Here is a 20,427-nt window from a genome sequence, read left to right as displayed (position 1 = left end):
TCCAATACTGAACAAATAAGTCTCTCACTAAAAAGGAAATGCTGATCACAATCTGGTAGAAAACTAATTTCGTATGTAACATCCTCCAAGTTTTGTTATGAATCCAAGTCTTGGTGATCTAATTAGGCCTCCAAGATGCTGGACCTCTCATTTCTTGTTTCTTGGGTATATATATTTTATGTCTCATCCCAGCGTTTCTTCCTTTTATTAACATCATCACCATTAACATCATTGTTAGCTGCTGGCAGGGTGTTGCAATGTTTGTTTTGCAGTGTTCCCTACTGCTTTCCCAACGCCTTTCCACCTTCTCCTTGCTGTTTCACAGCTTTGGGTGGTTTTTGTTGTTCTTGTTGTTTTTTGTTGCTGTTGTTGTTGTTGTGTGTTTTATTTTTTTCCTGGAGGAGTAATCAGCAGTTAGAAGTACAGATTTTTGACTCAGAATCACAAATAGTCACTTCATCTAATTATTGGTTCAATGAAGGCAACAAACTGCAACACTTTTTGTAAATGTAGGAGTATAATTATTCAGCTGATTTCCATGTCAAACAGACGAAAGGTGAGTCTCTTCATCCTGTGTGCTTGCTTCCTTTCTAGGATGTCATCTGAACAAAAGAGGGGACTGATGATTGTGTAACTTGCCTATGTGTTTTCAGGACTGGGTATGTATCTGCTGCTTTCTGTCACGAGCCATTGCAAACAACAGCAAGAGTAGCAAAGTTCATTTCCAGCTGTTTACTGTGCAGAAAGATATAATGGTCAGCATTTATGATAAAGTCTCTGCTAGGAGATTGCAAGAACAAAGTGCCAAAATTAACCTCCCCTCTGATGCCAAGAGTCACAAAAACCTTACTTAACTTCTGATTTTCTGAGCTTTCTGTTTGTGTTTTTCATTTTAGTTGTTTTGTTTATGCTGTTTGTTGATTTGCTAAAAATGCTTATGCAATCACTGCAGTCATTTTTGGTAGAAAGCAAAGAGGATAAATGTGACTATGGCCATAAATACCATTTGTGCTTTTTGGGAGGGGCAAAGTTTTGTGAATTGGCTATGAACCATACTGCCTCTACCAAAACATTCTTTTTGACCAAAAGATTTCTTAGCACCTGCTTTGAGAAGCAGATGCTCAGTAGCCCTGCAGCAGTGAGAAGAGATCCTGGATTTTCCTGTGGCAGGAGGGGTGGCAGTGTATATGGTGGGTTTGGTACTGTGTCTACCCAGGCACTTTGCAAGTTGGGCACAGGTTCTGGTGCTGCCAGTTGTTTTATTGGCACGTTTTAGCCTGTACCTGAGCATTCAACAGTGAGATCAGTAAAGGCCATTTGAGCTGACAAGCATCAGTGTGCTTTGCAGTGCTGCTGTTGATCACTGGTCTCTATGGGCTTTGGTTTTTGTAACCCCTTGAAGCCATCAATCCAGCTGAAGAAAGGTATTCTCGATTTGGCCCTTTAGTCATCGTGTTGGACAGCACTGGAGCAGTTCTCTATGGCAAAATGGTGTTGAGCACCTGAGAACAGATTAAGAAAGATGATATTAAGACAACTCATCTATCCCAAATCAGCAAAAAGGTGTTTTTTCTCTTGGTGATGGTTTGTTTTTTCCTTCTGAGGTATCGCATGAGCCTGAAAAGAAGGTTCTCACTCCTCGCTTGTCTTGAGCCAAGGGAGGGCAGGGAACTGTTCCCTCTGTCTTGCCTGCCACCAGGAAATGCTAGCAGGCATTCAGCTAGCAGCCTCTCCATATGAGTGTTTTTAAACTGTTTATTTTCCTGGCAAGAAGCTACGCCCTTGGCTTGTGTTGTGGCTCCTCCTCCTGCTCCTTCAGCCAACTTTTCCGCTCATTTGGCTCACTACAACTGCAGTGCCGGGTACAGGCAGTGGCAGTTTCACAGCAGGGATCCAGGCTCAGAGCAGGAGGCTGAGAGGTGATAATGGAGGTCGTGGAAGAATTCTCGGGGAAACTCCAGCAGCTGCCCTGGGGAGCTGGGGTCATCGCTCTGCTTTTGACAGTTGTGACTGTGTGCTCCCTGCCCTCCCTGATGGAATACTGGAGGCGATGGTGGATGCTGAACTCAGTCCCGGGTGTCAGCCCCTGCTATCCTGTGCTGGGAAATGCCCTGCTCTTAGAGCGGAAAGGAGAAGGTAATGACAGCTCACACCGTAGCCTAACAGTGACTTCCCTGCACTGCCTGGGGTTTGCTGGAGGAGCCAGTGGTGGTGTGGTGCTTGTGTGGCTGAGCTGTGGCTGGCAGGGGAAGGGGAGTGGGGAATCAGAGGATGTGCTGCTGCCTTTACGTCTCTCTGGGCAATCTGCAGAGGGGAACAGTGTGAGGACTGGGTAGTGAAGAGGAAAGGAGAGGAACTGCATAAATGTGGCATAATTATTGGTCTCAAAGGCTAACTAGAGGTTAAATCTGACAGCTGCTGCTGCTGGGCTTAGACCATTAAGTTGTTGGTAGGGCTGAATGCCGTGAATGCTGTGGAATGTGTTTTGGTGAGAGGGAGACATTTGCAGGAAGTACTGTTTCACAAAGTTGAACACTATGTTGTCATGACTTTTTGCTGTGATCCAAACAAAACTTGAAACAGTTACTTTCCCCAAGCGAGCATGTGCAAGGGACTTTAGCATGCCAAATTGCTTTCATCTGGGCTTAGTTCCAGAATCATCTGTGACTTGAATTTATGTGAAAGATGCAAAAGAACTTGCTGAGCATTTATAATACATTCCTCAAAAGCAAATCTTTTTGTTCTTGTACTGATTGATGGGACCTTCTTTTTGCCAGGTGCATGAGAGAGCACTAATGTGCTAGATGTTCCCTTCTCCATTTGGTATTAATTTTTTAACAGGAACATATTTCTTAAGGCATTTGTGGTATGAAAGCACTGCTGAATCTGCTGCCAGTGGCCCACACTCCTCTTTGTGAGTTTGTGATGTCTGTGTATGCCAGTTCTGCCCTGTGCACATGTATTGCTGGCTGTGCAGCTGTGGATGCTGCCAAAGAGAGACTAATGGGTTGTGGGAGCATGGTGAAGTCAAGTGTGAGTACAGCATTGGAACACGAATTGCCCAGTGCTGACTCATGCTGAGACATGGTCCTTCTGTTCACAAGGCACACTGTCATGTCTTTCCTCTGGATCCAGTCTTGTATCTAAGCACAAATATGAGGGATCTGTGGTGGATGTGAAGGCAGGCCAATTTCCACAGCTGACTTTGGGCGAGCAGTAGGAGGATCATAGAATCTTTATATGAGCTGGACTGAGAGATAATTTTTTTTTTTTTTTTTCTTATCCTCTTTTAAAAAAATCTTCTTAGACCAAACCAAGCTAGAACATTACTTCTATCTCCAGAAAGCAATTTGATGTGAACTCTAGTGTTCTATGTAGTCCCTAATCTCATTTGTGAGCAGGAATCACATAGCTCTCATGTTCAGCCATTTTTGTTCTTGTTTATTTATGCAAAAATGTGTGAAGTTTGTGGTTTACAATCTTTTTCATTAAAAATATGACAAAAAAAACCTTTTAAAAGGGTAAAGTTCTATAGCAGAAAGGAATATAACTTTTCATATGATGAGGATGTTTTAATTGGTATGACTAGACAATTGCTTGAAAATGTGTTATTTTAATCACGGCAATATTAGGAAAAATATTTTTAAAATAGCAAAATAGTTCAACACTCTGAATCGTGTTAGATGAGGTATCATTAGAACATTTTGTAAGACTAGGGAAAGCTGTATTTGGGCATCTGTTAGGAAACTAACAAATAAGTGTTTAATCCTTGAACACTGGGGCCTCCACCTGTAGTACTACTGAATGAACCTGATTGTCCTCTGTGATGAGGTAGTGTCAAAGATCTTTTTGAGTCAAACCAAACATCTTTTCCCATGCCAACAGATTCAGCTGTCTCCCACGCTTTCTGTATAGCTGAATTGACAAGATATGGACGGGATAATTGCATAATAATGTGTGAGGTAAATTCGCTGGGTTACTGAGCTCACTGGTGTGAAGTCCAGCTGGCAGCTGGACAGCAGTGGTATTCCTCAGGTTGATCTGTGGCATAAATGATGTTGTGAGTCTGTACACGAAGAGATTAGGATACCTGAATTGCAAAAATCCACGTGTGCAAAATATGCTGCTTAGTCACACATAGGTTAAAACTAAAACAAAATCAAAATTGCAGGGCGTGTGGTACAAAAGAGTTCATTACAGAAGTCTTACTTATTTTGTAAATCCCCCTTGTTAAGGCTCTACTCTAATTTTCTCTTCCAGATTTTTTTAAACAGTTACAGTTTTATACTGAAGAATTCAGAAGTTGGCCTCTGTTCAAACTTTGGATAGGACCAGTGCCTGTCATGGTTTTGTATCACCCTGACAGTGTGGAGGTGAGTGTGCTGGTCTCCTGTCTATTCTACTGTCATGCAGAGCAGTGTCCAGCCTGTTAGTGTCTATTATCTCAATGAAATTTTTGTTAAAAAGAGCTTGGACTGATTTGCTTTGGTATAGTCCTCTGATTTAGTGCTAAACAGAGGTGTGAAGTGAAGGAATATAGAAAGACCTAGTCGAAGGGGATTGGGGGCAACAGTGAAGGTGACCAGCAAATGGAAGCACCAAAGAAGCATCTCCTTTAGCTTTGTTTTCACATATGTGAAAGCTTCTGGTCCCAAGATCAGAACAAAGAAGCAGATAGTGGGGAAGACGGGGCTATTTAAATAAGGATGGAACATTATAAAATTCAGGTTGCAATGCTTGTGTCTCTTGGACAGACTTCTGCATTAAGACTTGGTGGGTCTGTTTTGATGCCATAAAATGTAGTCATTTTATGTCCAATAGTAATTGTCCTTGACCTTTCTCTGTTGGAGTGTTTATTGAAGAAATAGTGAAGAAATCTCTCTCCATCTGACATATAGTATTTTTTTCCTCTCCATTCATTTTTCTGACAGGTTATTCTGAATAGTTCAAAACATATAGAAAAATCATACCTGTATAAATTCCTGCATCCATGGCTGGGCACTGGACTTCTGACAAGGTATAATGTATAGTGAAATGCAGGTGCACTGCTGTCTTTTTGCAGTTTGCAGGGTATATGATAAGAAGAGATCTTGGTGGCAGGGACACTGTGTGTATTTCTGAACAAAGATTGTGTGCATTGCTTATCTCAGCTGGTCATACTGCAGAACAGTAGGATAGGCCTGAGATTGCTCATGCTTTAGGGATTGGGGACTATCTGCATGCTTTTCTTCATTTCATTCGTAAATTAGTGGGTCATAAGAAGTAAGCCAGGGTAGGAGCATAAATCAGGAGGGGAGAGAGGGAGGAATAGAGGTATAACGGTTTGGTGTCCTCCAGTCATGGTAGGGCAAAGGAAGGATTGGTCTGGATGATGCAGATATTCAAGAGTCAGAGCAAGGTAAGTATAGAGTGGCTTTGGTATCTTTGAGCCTCTTCTGAGTTTTTGAGGAAAGGTCAAAGTCCCCATGTAAATGGTTAACTTTGTTGCTTGTTTGAAGCCCTCAGAGGTGGACTCCTCATGCTTTATGATGGGACCATGGTATTGAAAAAGCCAGCTGTGCTTATGTGGTGTGGGGAGTGCAAGTTCATGTGAGAGGATGAGGCATGCATTTTATCCCGAGTTTTGTTCATGGCCTTTAGGAAGGCAGTAAGTAATCAATAGCAATGTGCAGAGGTGAGGTCCATGGGCATCAGGCATGGTGTATCCTCACTGTTCTTCCTTACTGGTTGTTTTGTCTTCCAGAGACATACAGAGGTATTTTGACTTCCTTGTGCTTGCAAAAATGTGGAAGAAGAGAATGTTCCAGTTTCTGCTGATTAGGGGCAGCAGAGGCAGACAGCAAGCAGATATGCTGGCCTGTGGATTGCCCCAATAGCAAGTTAACAGAGGCAGTGGTGTGATAGTTTTACCCTGTAAGCTGAAGTGCCAGCTGTGTGCCTGTAGGGCGTGTGATTTAGAAAAAGGGAACAAGGACCCCCAGGAAGCTGGTGACACTCACTGTGGCTCCATGCTTGTCATTTAGAAGTGGGAAGTGGTTAGCTGTCTCCAAGGAAGTAGACTGTAGCCAGGCCTTGAGGCAGTCATTTTCAGAATGTCCCTAGGTCCTAGTTCTCTGCAGGCCTCATTTCATGATCAGTGGATGAAGGCAAGCACAACTACTGATTCAGAGAGATGGTGGGATGAGTTGAGGCCTTGATGCTGAATAGCTGGTTTGGCTCTGGCTGGCTTCTGCTTGGTCCCTCTGAACCTGTGCACTGACTAACAAGGATGTATTGTCTGGAGGCTTTTTAGCATTTCTGTTTGTTGAGATCAGCTGGAGAAATGATGGCTTCTGCTTCCAAGAGACCTGGAGCAAGAAATATTTCCATTTGCTGCTTCTGTGGAGTGCTATAAACAACTCAAAGAAACATCTACAGTGTGTCCACCTCTTGCAGGCTGCAGTATTCACTGTGTACTTCTGTAATGGTGAGGATATTATTTTTGACTATGAGTTTTTTAGCCTTCCTTCTCCCTATTAATTTTACAGTACTGGAGACAAGTGGCGGTCACGGAGGAAGATGATAACTCCCACATTCCACTTCGCAATCTTGAATGACTTTCTAGAGGTCATGAATGAACAAGGAAATATTTTGGTCAAGAAACTTGAGAAACATGTTGACAAGGAGCCATTTGATGTCTTTATGGATATCACTCTGTGTGCCCTTGATATAATTTGTGGTAAGTCCTGTTCAGTTATTGTGGTAGAACTGTGAATGATGCAGAAGATCATGAGCTTAGCTGTGCCAGTTTATGTAAGATGATTGAAGAGGAATGTCCCTGCATATTTTCTAAATACATTTCCATTCTTCCCAAGCTTTTTCCCAGGGTTTACTACATGCATCTGAGCAGCTGAGTTTGTGGGACTGGCAGGACAGAGGTAGCAGTCTGAAGTGAGGTTGTCTTGAGGAGCAGGATTCCTGGGCATGGAAATACAAAGAAAGCTCATTTCCTGCGGAGGGATATGTTTATTCACTTGTTGAAGGGATGGTGTGATGATAGTCAGAAGCTGGGAGCAGTAGTAACTTACTGTGTACACTGCATTTCACTTTGCACTTGTGAAATGTTGATGTTTTCCTCCTAGAAACAGCAATGGGCAAGAATGTGGGTGCTCAGAAGAATAAGGATTCTGACTATGTTTCTGCTATCTACAGGTAAATGCACATTTTCCTTAGTTACTTTTGTAGTTGAGCTGGAATTAATGCTGCTGGTGTCAGGAAGGAAGGCCTGGGAATTAGAGAGGGAGGGATGTAAAGCATTGGAACAGACTAACCCTGAGTCACTAAATACCCTGGAGGTGTTTGAAAGACATGTTCCTATGGCACTTAGAGTCATGATGTGGCAATGGGCTGGGTTAACACTAGGTTAACAGTTGGACTCAATGATCTAAAAGGTCTTTTCCAACCTAAATGCATCTGTGATTCTATGATCTCACTCCTAACTTTTGATGGAGCTTGTTGAGACAGGTATGATACAAAAACAAGAGTAGATCTGAAGAGTTTGATTATCATCAGTTCCTTGGCCTTTTTCAAATTGTACCACAAGTATCGTTGAAGTTGGTAATCATTACTCCTGCAGCTGAAGCATGTGCAGGAGCTGAATAGCAATGACAATCAGCCCTTCCAAATGTACTCCAGTTCTGTTTGAGCATGCTTGAAGTCTCATATTGTTCATTTTAAATGCATTTTTAAGTACTTTTACCTGTGGTCTGGTATCTGAACATTCAAAAGAATGCAATGTTTTCAGAGACTGAGTTCTTGGGGCAGATTTTGGGAGCCTGTCATGAGTAGTCTTTAAAACACTGTCAGTGCTTTGCTAAAGTGGAGTGTGGCTGGACTGGAAGACTTAACAGGACTGTTTCAAGAGGATTCCAACTAAATGAGAATATGCTGTCCATCTCAGAGATCAATACTTAAAGATATAAAACATGGTGATGGTGGGATAAGTAACAGAAATTTTGAGATGGTGCAAAATCAAGACACAAATGTGTCCTTCCTTTCAAATAATGGGTTTAAACCTTTACAATATGTTAAGTTCTACTTTGTTAGGGTACATAGAAGGTTTTTTTTTTTCCTATTGTTGTTCTTGAAATGTGCTATAATTTGGTGTTTTTGTCAAGTAATGTTACATGGTATAATTGTTTTGTCCCTAGGATGAGTGATCTAATCCAACGGCGACAGTTGAGCCCTTGGCTTTGGCCTGACTTTTTGTATATATTCTTCAAACAAGGAAGAGAGCACAAGAGGAGCCTCAACATCCTTCACAATTTTACAGATACAGTATAGAGTCTTTAAAAAAATATTATTTATAATGATAATTTTCATTGTTGGTTCAAAGTTTTGCACTCAGATCTTCCAAATGGGGATGAGGTTCAGCCTCCTTGCTATGCTGTCGCTCTATTGGGATATTGAGGAATGCCCTGAAAAGAAAACAAGAGCTGACTTTCCTTCAGGATCTTTGTTGAATTTAAATGAGGAAGTAGACTACTCCAAGGGGATGCCAGAACTTGCAGGTCCTTGACAACTGAAACAAACAACAGAAATTCATTGAAATCTTGTTCTGCCCCATAAGCTGCACATGTGGATCATCTCCAACAGCTCACTGCCAAGTTTGGAGCAGTAAACATAGGGCTCTGCATGGTAGTGCCACTGGGTTCAACCCTCAGAAACTGAAGCCTGTATTCATTTTCCCCTATTCAGAACAGAGCTGCTGAGAGGCACAAACATATGCAGGTCCCTGCATCAGTAGTAAGGAACTTTGATGCAGAAATCATTAGGCATGCATCACTCATTCGGCATAAAATAAAGTGAACTCTCACCTTGTTAGACTGTGGAAGCCCTTTCTCTCACCAAATAACTCCTATGTTATTCTTGCAAAGTTTGCCCTCCCCTATCTACTATTCGGATGTTATAGAGAGTCTGCTATCCCTATGCATGTGCCCCACGATGTCTTTGTATCAATGTCTATGACAAAGGAAATAATCTTTGAACTTTGGCTACATATAATGAGCCACATTGACTCAGTGGATTTTTTTATAGTTCCTTTTATTTGAAGTTGTAGCAGTGAGTCATGAAAGAGGCTCTTAAGAGGACCTAAGGTAACATTTGCACTCTTCCTATGCTGGACTGGTGCACTGAATAAGAAGCCAAATCTTGGAAGATGACAAAGGACTGTAAATAATAATTGCACCAGGTGTAGGTGCTGACAGCAAACACTGAGGTGAAGGATGGGTCAATATGTGACACGTGTGCATGTTCAGTGAGGAAAACAATGTGTGTGTATGGAACTGTATTTTTTTCTTCCATTCAGTGATTCCTCCAAACAGAATTGCATACTCTACACCCTTTTAAATTAATTTGTTGTTTTTAAGAGCAGTGCCATTTTATTGAAGGGTTCTGTTTTGGCTTTGTAACAACAGTAGCAACAGTAAGAAATTTATGCGTTACTAGGTCTGAGCTTTGACCTAAAAAAGGGAAATTCCATTGAAAGCCATTGCTCTCATACTAGAGAAAATTTGGGAAGCTTTAGTGTGGCGGGTTCAGTGATGCATGTACCTTGACACAGGGTTCTGGGGTGCCCTGGCTTCTCTTCAGTTTCCTGAGTTTTTTGGAGCTGGAAGTGAGATCTTTCCTTAGTTCTCAGATGGAATAGAGAAGATCTTATTGGTGATTAACATGTTCACACTGCAGTGAATGTGCTGTTGCCTTTGTTGGCATTCATGATTGACATGTTCCAGATATTCTGGGTATGCGTACACTACTTGATGACCCCCAAGTTGTTTATGTAGTTTAGCTATCTATTTTCTTAACCACACAAAGGCTGTTCAAGGTTTATTCTCTTGCTTGGGGCAAGTGGGGTTGGTCATAATTCACCACTAATACAAAAAGTCAGTTAAATTTCATGACCTAATCCTAACAACTGTGCCAACTAGCTCATGTAGACTGCTACAGATGATGTTGTTGTTTTCATAAGTTAAGACAAAACTGTATGAGGTAGACAGTGCACTTGTTCTGAATTCATCATATCTGATGTAATGGTTCTAATCTCAGGTCATTGCAGAAAAAGCTGAAGAACTTAAAAGCACCAAGCAAAAGAAACATGATAATGATGGCAACTGTGAAGAAAATGGTTCCAAAAAGAGAAAAGCATTCCTGGACATGCTACTGAATGCAACAGATGATGAAGGGAAAAAATTGAGCTATAGGGACATTCGTGAGGAAGTGGATACTTTTATGTTTGAGGTAACCAAAGAACTCATTGGTATATTATTAATTTTTTTGTTGTTTTGGATGGGTTTGTGTGCTGGAGTTTTTTGTTTGTTTGTTTGTTTGTTTTTATCTCCAAACCCAAGATTCAGAATTAGCAGGTGATGACTCTTGTCTTGGTTCAGGAGGTTGCTTTTAGCATGGTGTTATAGAAGCCCTGGAAGCCTAAGAGAAAATCTCAATGTTTCTGTCCTACAGAGGTAGGATAGAAGCATTGGTATGCCCTGGAAAAATTTTGAATAATCCATGTGTGGTGGGCCCTGCTTGTGTGAGCAGAGTCTACTCATGAAAGCAGGTGAGAAATGAAAGCCTAGTGGCTGACATGGACCATGGGTTTTTACCTTTTGTTGCAAACTTCATTAACACTGAAGAGAGCTCTAAATAATTTCTCTGTTTTGACTTGCATTTTGTCATGTCTCCTCACATTTTTCCCTAGCTACATTGGCTACAATCTTCTGGTCCTGTTGTCCACTGTGCATCAGTGCATCATCTTCTTGTAGAAACTTGTCATGGAATGGCTTGGGTTGGAAAGGATTGTCTTAAAGATTCATTATTTAACATTATTAGTTACAACCCTCCTGCTGTGGGCAGGGATGTCATCAACTAGATTAGGTTGCCAGGGCCCCATCCCACTTGGCCCTGGACACCTTGAGAGACAGGACATTCAAAACTTCTCTAGGTAACACGTTCCTCACTACTGTCTGAGTAAAAAAATTCTTCCTAACATCTAATCTCAATCTCTTCTCTTTTCATTGAAAATCGTTCCCTCTTGTCCTATAACTATCTGCTCAGGTAAAATGTCACACTCTCTTTTTTTTTTTTAATGAGTCCTCTCTAAGTAATGAAAGGCCACAATCAGGTCTTCCCAGAGCCTTCTCTTCTCCAGGCTGAACAACCCCAACTCTCTCAGCCTGTCTTCATAGGAGAGGTATCCCATCCCTCTGATCATGTTTGAGGCCCTTCTTCTTGCTGATTCCCTAAGGGAGGATCTGAAGAAGATTTTCATGAGTTTTCCCCACACTTCCATTAGATGGACCTGAATTCTCTCAGAAGAGCTTAATTCATAGAATCATATTAATACTCTTGTAACCTAGAAAAACTCTTATCTTGCCATTTCTGTACTACAGCAGCATCCTGAACTTCACCACAAATGTGCTTTTTAGTATCAAAATCCTTTTTGGGTCAACTTTTCCCTTTTATGTTTCTCCCTTTCTTAATGTTTTGGTTTTTTGTTGGTTTTTTTTTTTTTTTTTTTCCTTTCATTGGTTCAACTTTTTGTCTCTTCTTTCCTTTCCTCTCCTTCCCACAGTGCTAGGAACTAGTAGTTGATTCGCTTCTCATAGAAAACCAAGTGTTTTCCCCTATGGCTACTGTACTGTGTCTCATTAGACCATTTTTAGATAGTTTTGTAAAGGTTACAAGTTATGTCCATTGCATCTCTCCTGTGATAGTCACTGTCGTTGTCCCCCCCCTCCCCAGATGCTGACTGGACAGTAACCAAAAAGATGAATATACATCTGATATTGTGTAGATATGGATAGTTCACACAGCTCCCGAGAATCAGAAGAGAGGGATTTTGCTTGGGTTATTTCAGTACTTTCCTCTTTTGTCAGCACAATTGTGGATTACCTTTCATGGGTTACCTCACTAAGTATCTTGATAGTATGTTGTAAACAGTTATTTGCTCTTGGTTCTTGTTTTTATTGTGGTCATGGGACTAATAAGTCTCACTTTTCATACTAACTGCACACCTAAGTATTTACAAAGCCCAGTGGTGCATGGGAATAGAGTTGAAGTAAATGCCTTTGTAAATCTGGACCTGTAGGGCCATGATACAACAGCAGCTGCCATAAACTGGGTCTTGTACTTGCTTGGACGAAATCCAGAAGTTCAGAAGAAGGTTCACAGGGAATTGGATGAGGTGTTTGGTGAGTTTCCATTTCCCCTTTGTTGGGGTTTTGCTGCATTTATGAGTGGAAATATGTTAAAGGCCTAGAAGTAGAAGGGGACTTTAGAGCATGCCTTGTGGCCCTTCTGGAGCTTTCAGCAACTAGAGGTGGTTGGGATGGGTGCAGGAAGGTCTGTAGGGGTGCACAACCAACCTCATGTCTTTGAGGCAAGATATGCATGTTCAATATATTTGTAACACATTCTTGTATGTAGTCTTGGTGCATGATGAGAGTTTCTGGGGAGATCCAGGATGAGTTTGTTTAGCCAAAGATGGGGAGTTTTGGTCTTGGTCATCCCTCTATTTGTTTTTGGACAGACAACACAGAACGTTCTGTTACGACGGATGATTTGAAGAATCTTCGGTACCTTGAATGTGTTGTGAAAGAAGCTCTTCGTCTCTACCCTTCAGTTCCCATGTTTGCCCGTACCTTGAGAGAGGATTGTTGTATTAGTAAGTGGTGTTCTGTGCTTGCCACTTTCCCTTATGTTAGCATTTCTGCAGTGGAGACATTTCCCAATTAAAGGGCAGCATTGTTTCATTTTTACTGTTCTGTCGTGTGTAGGAAATCACTTGTTTGCTGTTGTTTTGACTCTTCTTCTCCCTTTCTCTCTTCTCTTTAGAGGGATATCAGATACCAAGAGGTGCAAATATACTTGTTTTAACTTATGCCCTGCATAGAGACCCTGAGGTCTTCCCTGACCCAGAGGAGTTCAGGCCTGAGCGATTCTTGCCTGAAAATTCTAAGGGAAGGCACCCATACGCTTATGTGCCTTTCTCAGCTGGTCCCAGGAACTGCATTGGTATGTATATGAAGAGGAAGCCCATGTAATGTAACTTTTTCTGCTTTTGAATGTGGTAGCTGAGACAGCAACGAGTACTGTTTGTATAGTGTTCTTCTCACTCTTCACCCCTGAATTCTGGGCACTGTGTTCCCTGCAAGCTTAGTATTTGAGCTGCCCCATTTGTATCTTCCGAGGGATTTCCTTTCTTTCTAGGGATCAGTGTCTATAATGCTGATGTTTCTTCCTCACTGCTGTGCAGCCTGGCAGCATGTTATTGGGCTCCTGTGTTATGACATGATTGTTTCCAAATTTCTGATCCTCAGTGTCAGCAACACAGAATGAGAGAGGACACATGTCCTGCACCTGTTTTGCTGTGGAAACACCTCATATGTCTCAGGTTCTGAGCTGAATGTCCAAAGCATGCAATCTGCATCCAATGTATTCTTTCCCTATTTCTGACACTGTAGTTGGTTGGGTGCTTTCTCTGTCATCCCTGGACTTTGAGATGCCACTGAGACACTTGATATGTGCTTCAAGTAGAGGCAGTGTTGTTTATATTGTAAACATGTGAAAAGACTGTTCCCCGCACTGATTTTAAGTGCAGATGGGGAACACCTAACAGTTCTCATGCCATTTGTGTTAATGAGAAATATTACTTCTTTGGGTTTTTTCAGTTTTGCTTGTTTTTTTTTTGGTTTCTGTTTTTGGGGGTTGCTATTGATTTGTTTTGATTTGTCTCATTGGTAGTAGATGCCCTTTTCCCTAAGAGCAGTAAACCAGGTCTTTCCTTGTTCCAAAGAGAAATCTAATTTATTACAATGTGTTTAGCTAGTTCCTGAGCAGGAACATGTGAAGGAGAGGTGGTTCATTAGTATCATTGCAGAAGTGCATTGTGAGTACGTATGTACAGACTTCTATTTGTATATAATACAGAGGGGAGAACATAAGAAGTTCTCAGCACTGTATTTTGTGTCCTGTCTCCATTTTTTAGTTTTTGTGAACTGCCTGGATTGTGGCAGTTGATTTGGTTTCCCTCACATTTCTCTGTTCTCATGTTTCCTCCTTCACCTGTCTCTGAATTGTAAATTGAACTTTTCCCTCTGTGCTACCAAATCATCAGTATATATGAGGCTTAATGGTCACTGAAGGAAGGTCTGTATGACATTCCATTGCAGTTGCATCTCCTTTGCCCCTCTCCACACTTACGGAACCATGAGGTTTTTCTCTCCCCACAGTCCCTGTGCTGCATCTTCTATTCTGGTCTGCTATCCATCCCCCCTGCCTTGTTCATCCAAGACAAGGCTGCGTTTTGTAGTAGCTCCATATAAAGGGTTGACTGTTTCTGTGTTGCTGTTTTTGTTCTATGTATTATGGGAAGGAGAACATACTGTGGATTATCCCGAGAAGGCCAGAGTTTTCATGTAGAGAAAATTGCTGGTGTTGGTTGTAGCCATATGAACTTGATTTTGGCCTAAAGCTAGTTCTTAAGTCCTGTGAGCATGCAGGTGCAGCAGCTGTTGATGCAACCTGACAATAACTATTTTTTTCTCTGCCCTGTAACTCATAGGTCAGCGATTTGCACAAATGGAGGAGAAAACTCTTCTAGCCCTCATTCTGCGACGCTTTTGGGTGGAATCATGTCACAAGCCAGAAGAGCTTGGTTTGTGTGGAGAATTGATTCTTCGTCCAAATAAAGGCATCTGGATTAAACTGAAGAGGAGACCAAATGCTGGATCAGAATGAAAGGAATTTCAAGAGTTTAATTCCAAAAGTTTTCAATCTATTTAGGCTGAGACATATTTTAAAAACAAGTATTTTGATGTCAGTTCAGCAATTTGTTAAAACTAGTTGTTACTGTTTTATTAAAAAAGATGTAGTAAGCCCTAGTTGCTCTACATTTATAGTGGTTGTAAACTGATGTTGATCTTTCAAATGCAAGTCTTTAAACCTTAAATTTTAGTGCCTTATCTGCTCAGATGAAACTGTTCTCTTGCCACAGTGCCACAAAAATTTTAACTATGGTAATAACAACAGCAATGCCTCTGATGGAGTAATCAGCTTACATGCCATGGCATTTTCCAAGTAACTGGAAGTCTCAAGTATTTGTAAGGTTTTCAGGTTTCTTGGATTCTGAAAAATACAAGTGATATACCTTCTTGGCCAAATTTTACTTTTTTTTTTTGGTTATGACTGCCTCTGTAAAGACTAAGCAAAAATCTCTGATAGCTTCACTCATCCTTGGTAAGCATTTACAGTAGTTTCTAAGAAGGGAATGCTCTGAATTATTTTTAACAAACTGTGTCAAAACCATTGATCTGTATAACCATAGCAGGAACTAGACAGTATGCAAATTACACACATAATGACAGAAACAATGTATTATTTCAAACTTTGAAAATAAACTTCTACTATGCCTCAATGTGGACTGAAATTGTATCTGTTGAAATTGCATGCCTATGTGCAGGTAAATTGCTGATGAATAATAATTTCTTAGCATCAGTTTCTCTAGGGTGATCAATCAACTAGATTTTATTGTGCTAGTCAAAGCTGAAACAATGAGCCAGTGTGCTCTTACCTTCTAGTGCCCTGAAGGGAGCATACAGAGTTTTTACTAATTGATGTTGAAGAGGAATTACAGTGATGGAATGAAGTGCCTGTGAAAGTTTCTGATTGTACCTTCAGGATGAGTCAAAATCTGCTACAGGAGGCCATACAGCTGGAGAATGGACTCTCCATGATTTTTGTAAGCTCTGAAGAAAAAGCTGATGCTAAAGCAAGCTGAGATCCTATAGCTGGTTTGGCTTTACTTGTGCCCTGTGCTTTGGGGTTTCTTTTGGCTGGCGTGTGTTGCCCCAGCACCATGCCTGATGCTGTACAAAGAGGGGTGTCCAACAACAATCACACTCTTTGGTTATTCCTGCCACTTGTCAGGGAGGGCTTTTGGTGTATTGTTGCCTTTAGTTTGCCCTTGGGCTGTATGGACTAATATGGACTGGTCCACTCTAATGATTATTGTGCTACAAAATAAGAAAGGAGTAATCTGTTCTTACTCATTTTGTTGACATTTACAGACTTTTTCTCGTTTGTTTCCATGTGTCCTTTTAACAACACTTAGTCATTTAATACCTGGCATACTGCTGTACTTTGCAGAATATCATAATAGAGACAAAATAATTTATATTTGTTCCAAATTAATTAGAGGTTTCCTTGAACCTGCTAAATTCTTTATAATCTGATAAACCTTGTTTTTACCATTTTCTGAGGATCTTCTAAAAAGAAAGTGTTTAATGATTAGTTTACATAAATAAAATCACAGATCTTGACAAATAGTCTATAATCACTACCTTTTATTTACCATTAAGACAAAAAAGTCTTTAACAATAGTTATACTTGCATCCTTAGCCTTCTTTTTCAAATGAAGTTCATTGCTATATAATAACAAGAATTTCAGTTTCCAGGGCTGAATCTAAACATTGTCTTTTTTATAATGAGATAATGTTTGAGACTACCTTCATATGTTAATGCATATAATACACATGACACATGTTTTCTAAAGAGACTAAATTAAGGAATTATTTCATGCTTTTGGGTACTTGACAGTGTGAACTTTCAAGGTAGATAAGATTAGCATCCAGAGTATGTTTTCTCAGGAGATTTGGCATGTAGTTGAAACCTGGAGAGGTACCTCATATCCTAAGCTATGTGCTTAAGTTGAGGACATGCAAGACAAATGAAAACTAGTATTTCAATAACTAATAAACTTCCTTTTCGTCTGTGGGATCTGTTTCATGTAAACAATTTGTAAGATAGACCAAATTATAACCATTTTTTCCATAAGATATTCACTTCTGTCTACACTGACAAATATTTCTTTCTTGCCCTTTGCTTTTCTACCATGCTCTTCTCATATAATGTGTGTATATCTCATATAATTTCCTTATACTCTCCAAAATGGACAAGAAAATAATTGAGACAAAAACTGGATAAAGTTATAAGACACTCATTATGAAAATTGCATGGATTCAAATGCTGGCATGAGGATGCCAATGTGAAAAATGTGCATCATTTAGTGATGCACAAAGTGTCTTTGCCAAGATAAGCACTGATGTAATCCTATAATCTTTGTGTTCTGAGCTCTTCTGAAATGGCAGTGATCTCTTATTTTCTGTTGTGAAAATTGATTCTGAAGCAATCTGATGCTGTTAAAGAGATAAATATTGAGGAAAACAGTACTGAACATACAGGTAACTTCATGTCTGCTGGGTAGATGTTAAATACCTTGCATTGTGTTGTGTGCCTTGATTAGGTTAAATCATGGGATGTGTGATTGTTGGTAATGGTCAGCAGTAACCCTCTAGGTGGGGGGGTTTGTTAGTTTTGTGTGGGATTTTGTTTGTTTGTTTGGGGTTTATTGTGTGTGGGATTGTTTGTTTACTGTAGGATTGCAGAATGCAGCATAGCATTGCCAGGTTTCCTAAAAAAATAATGGGGCAATAAAATACTGTGTTATAAAAACTGCATGTGCATAGTAGCTGTTTGTAGTCTTTTTCCAGAGTTCCAGGTATCTGCTCTGTTTTTAAGGCAGCAGTTATCTCTAAACCAAAATATTACACCTTCTATAAGATCCCTTCTGTGTGGTGTCAGAAAGGACACAGCTTTCTTACCGGGATGACAGACATGGCGTGTGTGTACAGCTGTTACAAGGAACTCCAACAACATACGATGTGTGACCTCCCTCTTTTGGGAGGTTTTGCTTGAGAGCACCTGCAGGTACCTCAGAGGCAGTAGAAGTTTCCAGCCACCTTGACACAAACTGCTTTTTGGCCTCTGAAAGCTGCCTGTTTTGGACACATGCAGGAGGTGGAATAGTGGTGCATACTGGATACCCACCTGCCTTCCTGAATTTAATCTTCATGCTGTAAAAGATAAAACCTCATATATAAATGTTACTACACTGCTACAAACAAATCATTTTGCTGTGTTTGATCTCACATGTCATCTCCTCTTCCAGCAGCTAAAAGAGTCATAGCCTTTGGAGAATCCTACCCCAGGTTTCTTCCTAAAAGAGTATTGGTGCCATGCCCTGGCAAAACTCCCAGTATCAAAGTACCTCAGTTTATAGTCAGGTCATATTTAGAAGATGACCTTCATGGTCTGCATGGATTAAAAGATTAAAAACTAAATTAACTCACTTTCTAAATAAAAAAAAAATCTGGGATTCTTCTGAAAATGAGAGTCTCTTAGTTACACTTTGCTATAACTCTAACTTACCTTTTTTTTCAACAAATGGACTTTTCTATTTGATGCTTGAAGTGTAACTTGTGGAGATATTAGGTGTTCCTTGAAATTGTAAAATATTTTGATCAAGGAAAGGCAAAAGTTATCAGTTAGCAAAAGACTCAGCATTTGGCCTATGCCCAAATGACCTTGTCCCAGGCTAGTAATTGAGGGGCACATAGAACTTCCTGAAGAGTTACTGTTTGACAGTTTACAGGCCTTGATCAAGATACTGGGACCCTTCAGTGTATGTTGAAACATTCTGCCTTCTCTAATATCTAACAATAACCAGCATCAGATGTTTTAGCTCCAAAAAGTAAGGCCTCAGACAGTAATGTGATTTTCCATTTATAGAAAAGATGGTAAATCTGATTATAAGAAAAAAAATCCAAAAAAACCTCTGAAATAACAAACCCAGATGCTATTTGTGGTTTAATATTTGCAACTCTCTTCTATAATATGATCCTGAATTTTGTTTGCATTGATTTTTTATTCGATATCTGATTTGCAGCTTTTTCTAGGCTCTATTTCCTGGAAGACTATTGTTGACATGTAGTTTCAGGATACGGAACTACTAAACTGCTTTTATTTTGATACAATACACAGCTCTTCACTATTCACAAATCAGTAATTATTCTATCCATCTTTTTGCAGGCATTTTAGGCTGTATCAAGTAAACCAGAAGATTCTGCCTTAGTGAGACAGTGGAGTTTTCACTCAGATAATGGCATCCTGACTCACATGAAAAAGTTCTAGACTGTTGATTGCAAGAAAAGATCAAGATTTCGATTTGGAGTTTGTTTTAGCAGCATATGATATTTTATTTATGGTAGGTTGTTCCCACCATACTGGTGCTTTCCTTCCCTCATTTCCTCTGAGAAACTTCTCCTCTTGCTCCACATCACAACCAGTCGGTGTTGTCTCATCACAGAGAGTACATCCCCTTCCATGTTGAAGCTGTTTTTTGAACAGGACTGCCATAAGAAATGTGGGATTTGGTTCTGCCAGACAGAATTAGAGCTAAATCAGCCTAGAATCCAGTAATTTATTTCCTGAGGTGAAACAGTTCCCTAATTCCTGCCACCTTTGCAGGTGAATGTGATTTGTGCATGGATCACACTGGAAATCAGCAGAAAGCAGTATTAAGTGAGTAGTCAATTGCATTGCCAGGGAGATGTCATCTTAAAGAACATGCTTAGGCTGAAGCAGGTTTTGGTTTTTTTAACTACCAAGTCAACATGAAACAGAGTCAAACAGAAGAAAACTCTTCATTGTATTTTAGATTATTCAAATAAATTTTTAGCTTGGATCATCAAAAATGTTTCCATTTATAAAATCTTTTGCTGAGCTCTTCTTTTATTTCTGCTATCTGAATTACTGAACCGTAAATGCAACATCCTGATGTAGCTAATATTTAGAATATTGATAGCTAAATTGATACAATGAGGGAATTAAGACCAACAGTAAATTTATATATCAAGCCCTTATGAGCCTAAGGAATATTAGAGGTTTTGGCATTCTATGCACTTTAAATTTCTAACTCTTCTCCTAATTTAAATCATATAATCTCTGGATTTCAGAAAGGCTCAGGAAACTTATACCACCTGAGAATTTGTCTCAGCATATTTTGTAATTTGTCTTATAATAAATATGCCCTACAATAAACAATAACTCACTCATCAATATAGAGTCCATAATACATTTTTTCTCTGTACAGAAGTATAACTTTGTTGGCTTGAGCAACAGCACAGCACTGTTAATGGGAACATGTCATATGAGTAGCAGGCCCAGTGAAAAAAAATGCATTTATTTTCCAAAGTGGGCATGCTCATTATGATTTTCTTTGAATAGCATTTCTGCCTTATTTTTGAGCTTCACCATCAAATCCAACTGATGCCCTTTCACATGTAATTAAAATGATGTTTGGTTTTAGAAAGAGTGATACCTAAATTTGAGAACTGCTACTTTAAGGAAATATTTTTTTTATTATTCTTTTTTTTTTTTCCTTAGTAGTTTGCTTCTGAAACAAACAGCCATCACCAAAAGATGCCCCTTCCTCAGACAAAATTCTAAAATATAGACAATGGATTATAGAAATGAAATCTTACAGAAACT

General features: G+C 39.9%; 1 protein-coding gene across 1 annotated transcript; it reads left to right on the top strand.

The window, feature by feature from the left end:
- Window positions 1–1,238: 1,238 nt before the first annotated feature.
- Window positions 1,239–15,454, top strand: CYP4V2 (cytochrome P450 family 4 subfamily V member 2). Its single transcript, XM_083860968.1, has 11 exons — window positions 1,239–2,136; window positions 4,261–4,373; window positions 4,932–5,017; window positions 6,528–6,718; window positions 7,122–7,191; window positions 8,190–8,316; window positions 10,087–10,278; window positions 12,128–12,230; window positions 12,569–12,703; window positions 12,874–13,053; window positions 14,603–15,454. The coding sequence occupies exons 1-11, from the start codon at window positions 1,926–1,928 to the stop codon at window positions 14,776–14,778; spliced, it is 1,584 nt and encodes a 527-aa protein (XP_083717094.1). The 5' UTR covers window positions 1,239–1,925; the 3' UTR covers window positions 14,779–15,454.
- The last annotated feature ends 4,973 nt before the right edge of the window (window positions 15,455–20,427 follow it).

The sequence above is a fragment of the Zosterops lateralis genome, assembly GCF_965231275.1.
Source record: "Zosterops lateralis genome assembly, chromosome: 5".
In the NCBI taxonomy this organism is placed as follows: domain Eukaryota; kingdom Metazoa; phylum Chordata; class Aves; order Passeriformes; family Zosteropidae; genus Zosterops; species Zosterops lateralis.
The sequence above is the reverse complement of the archived record's forward strand: the minus strand, read 5'-3'. Positions and strand labels throughout refer to the sequence as shown.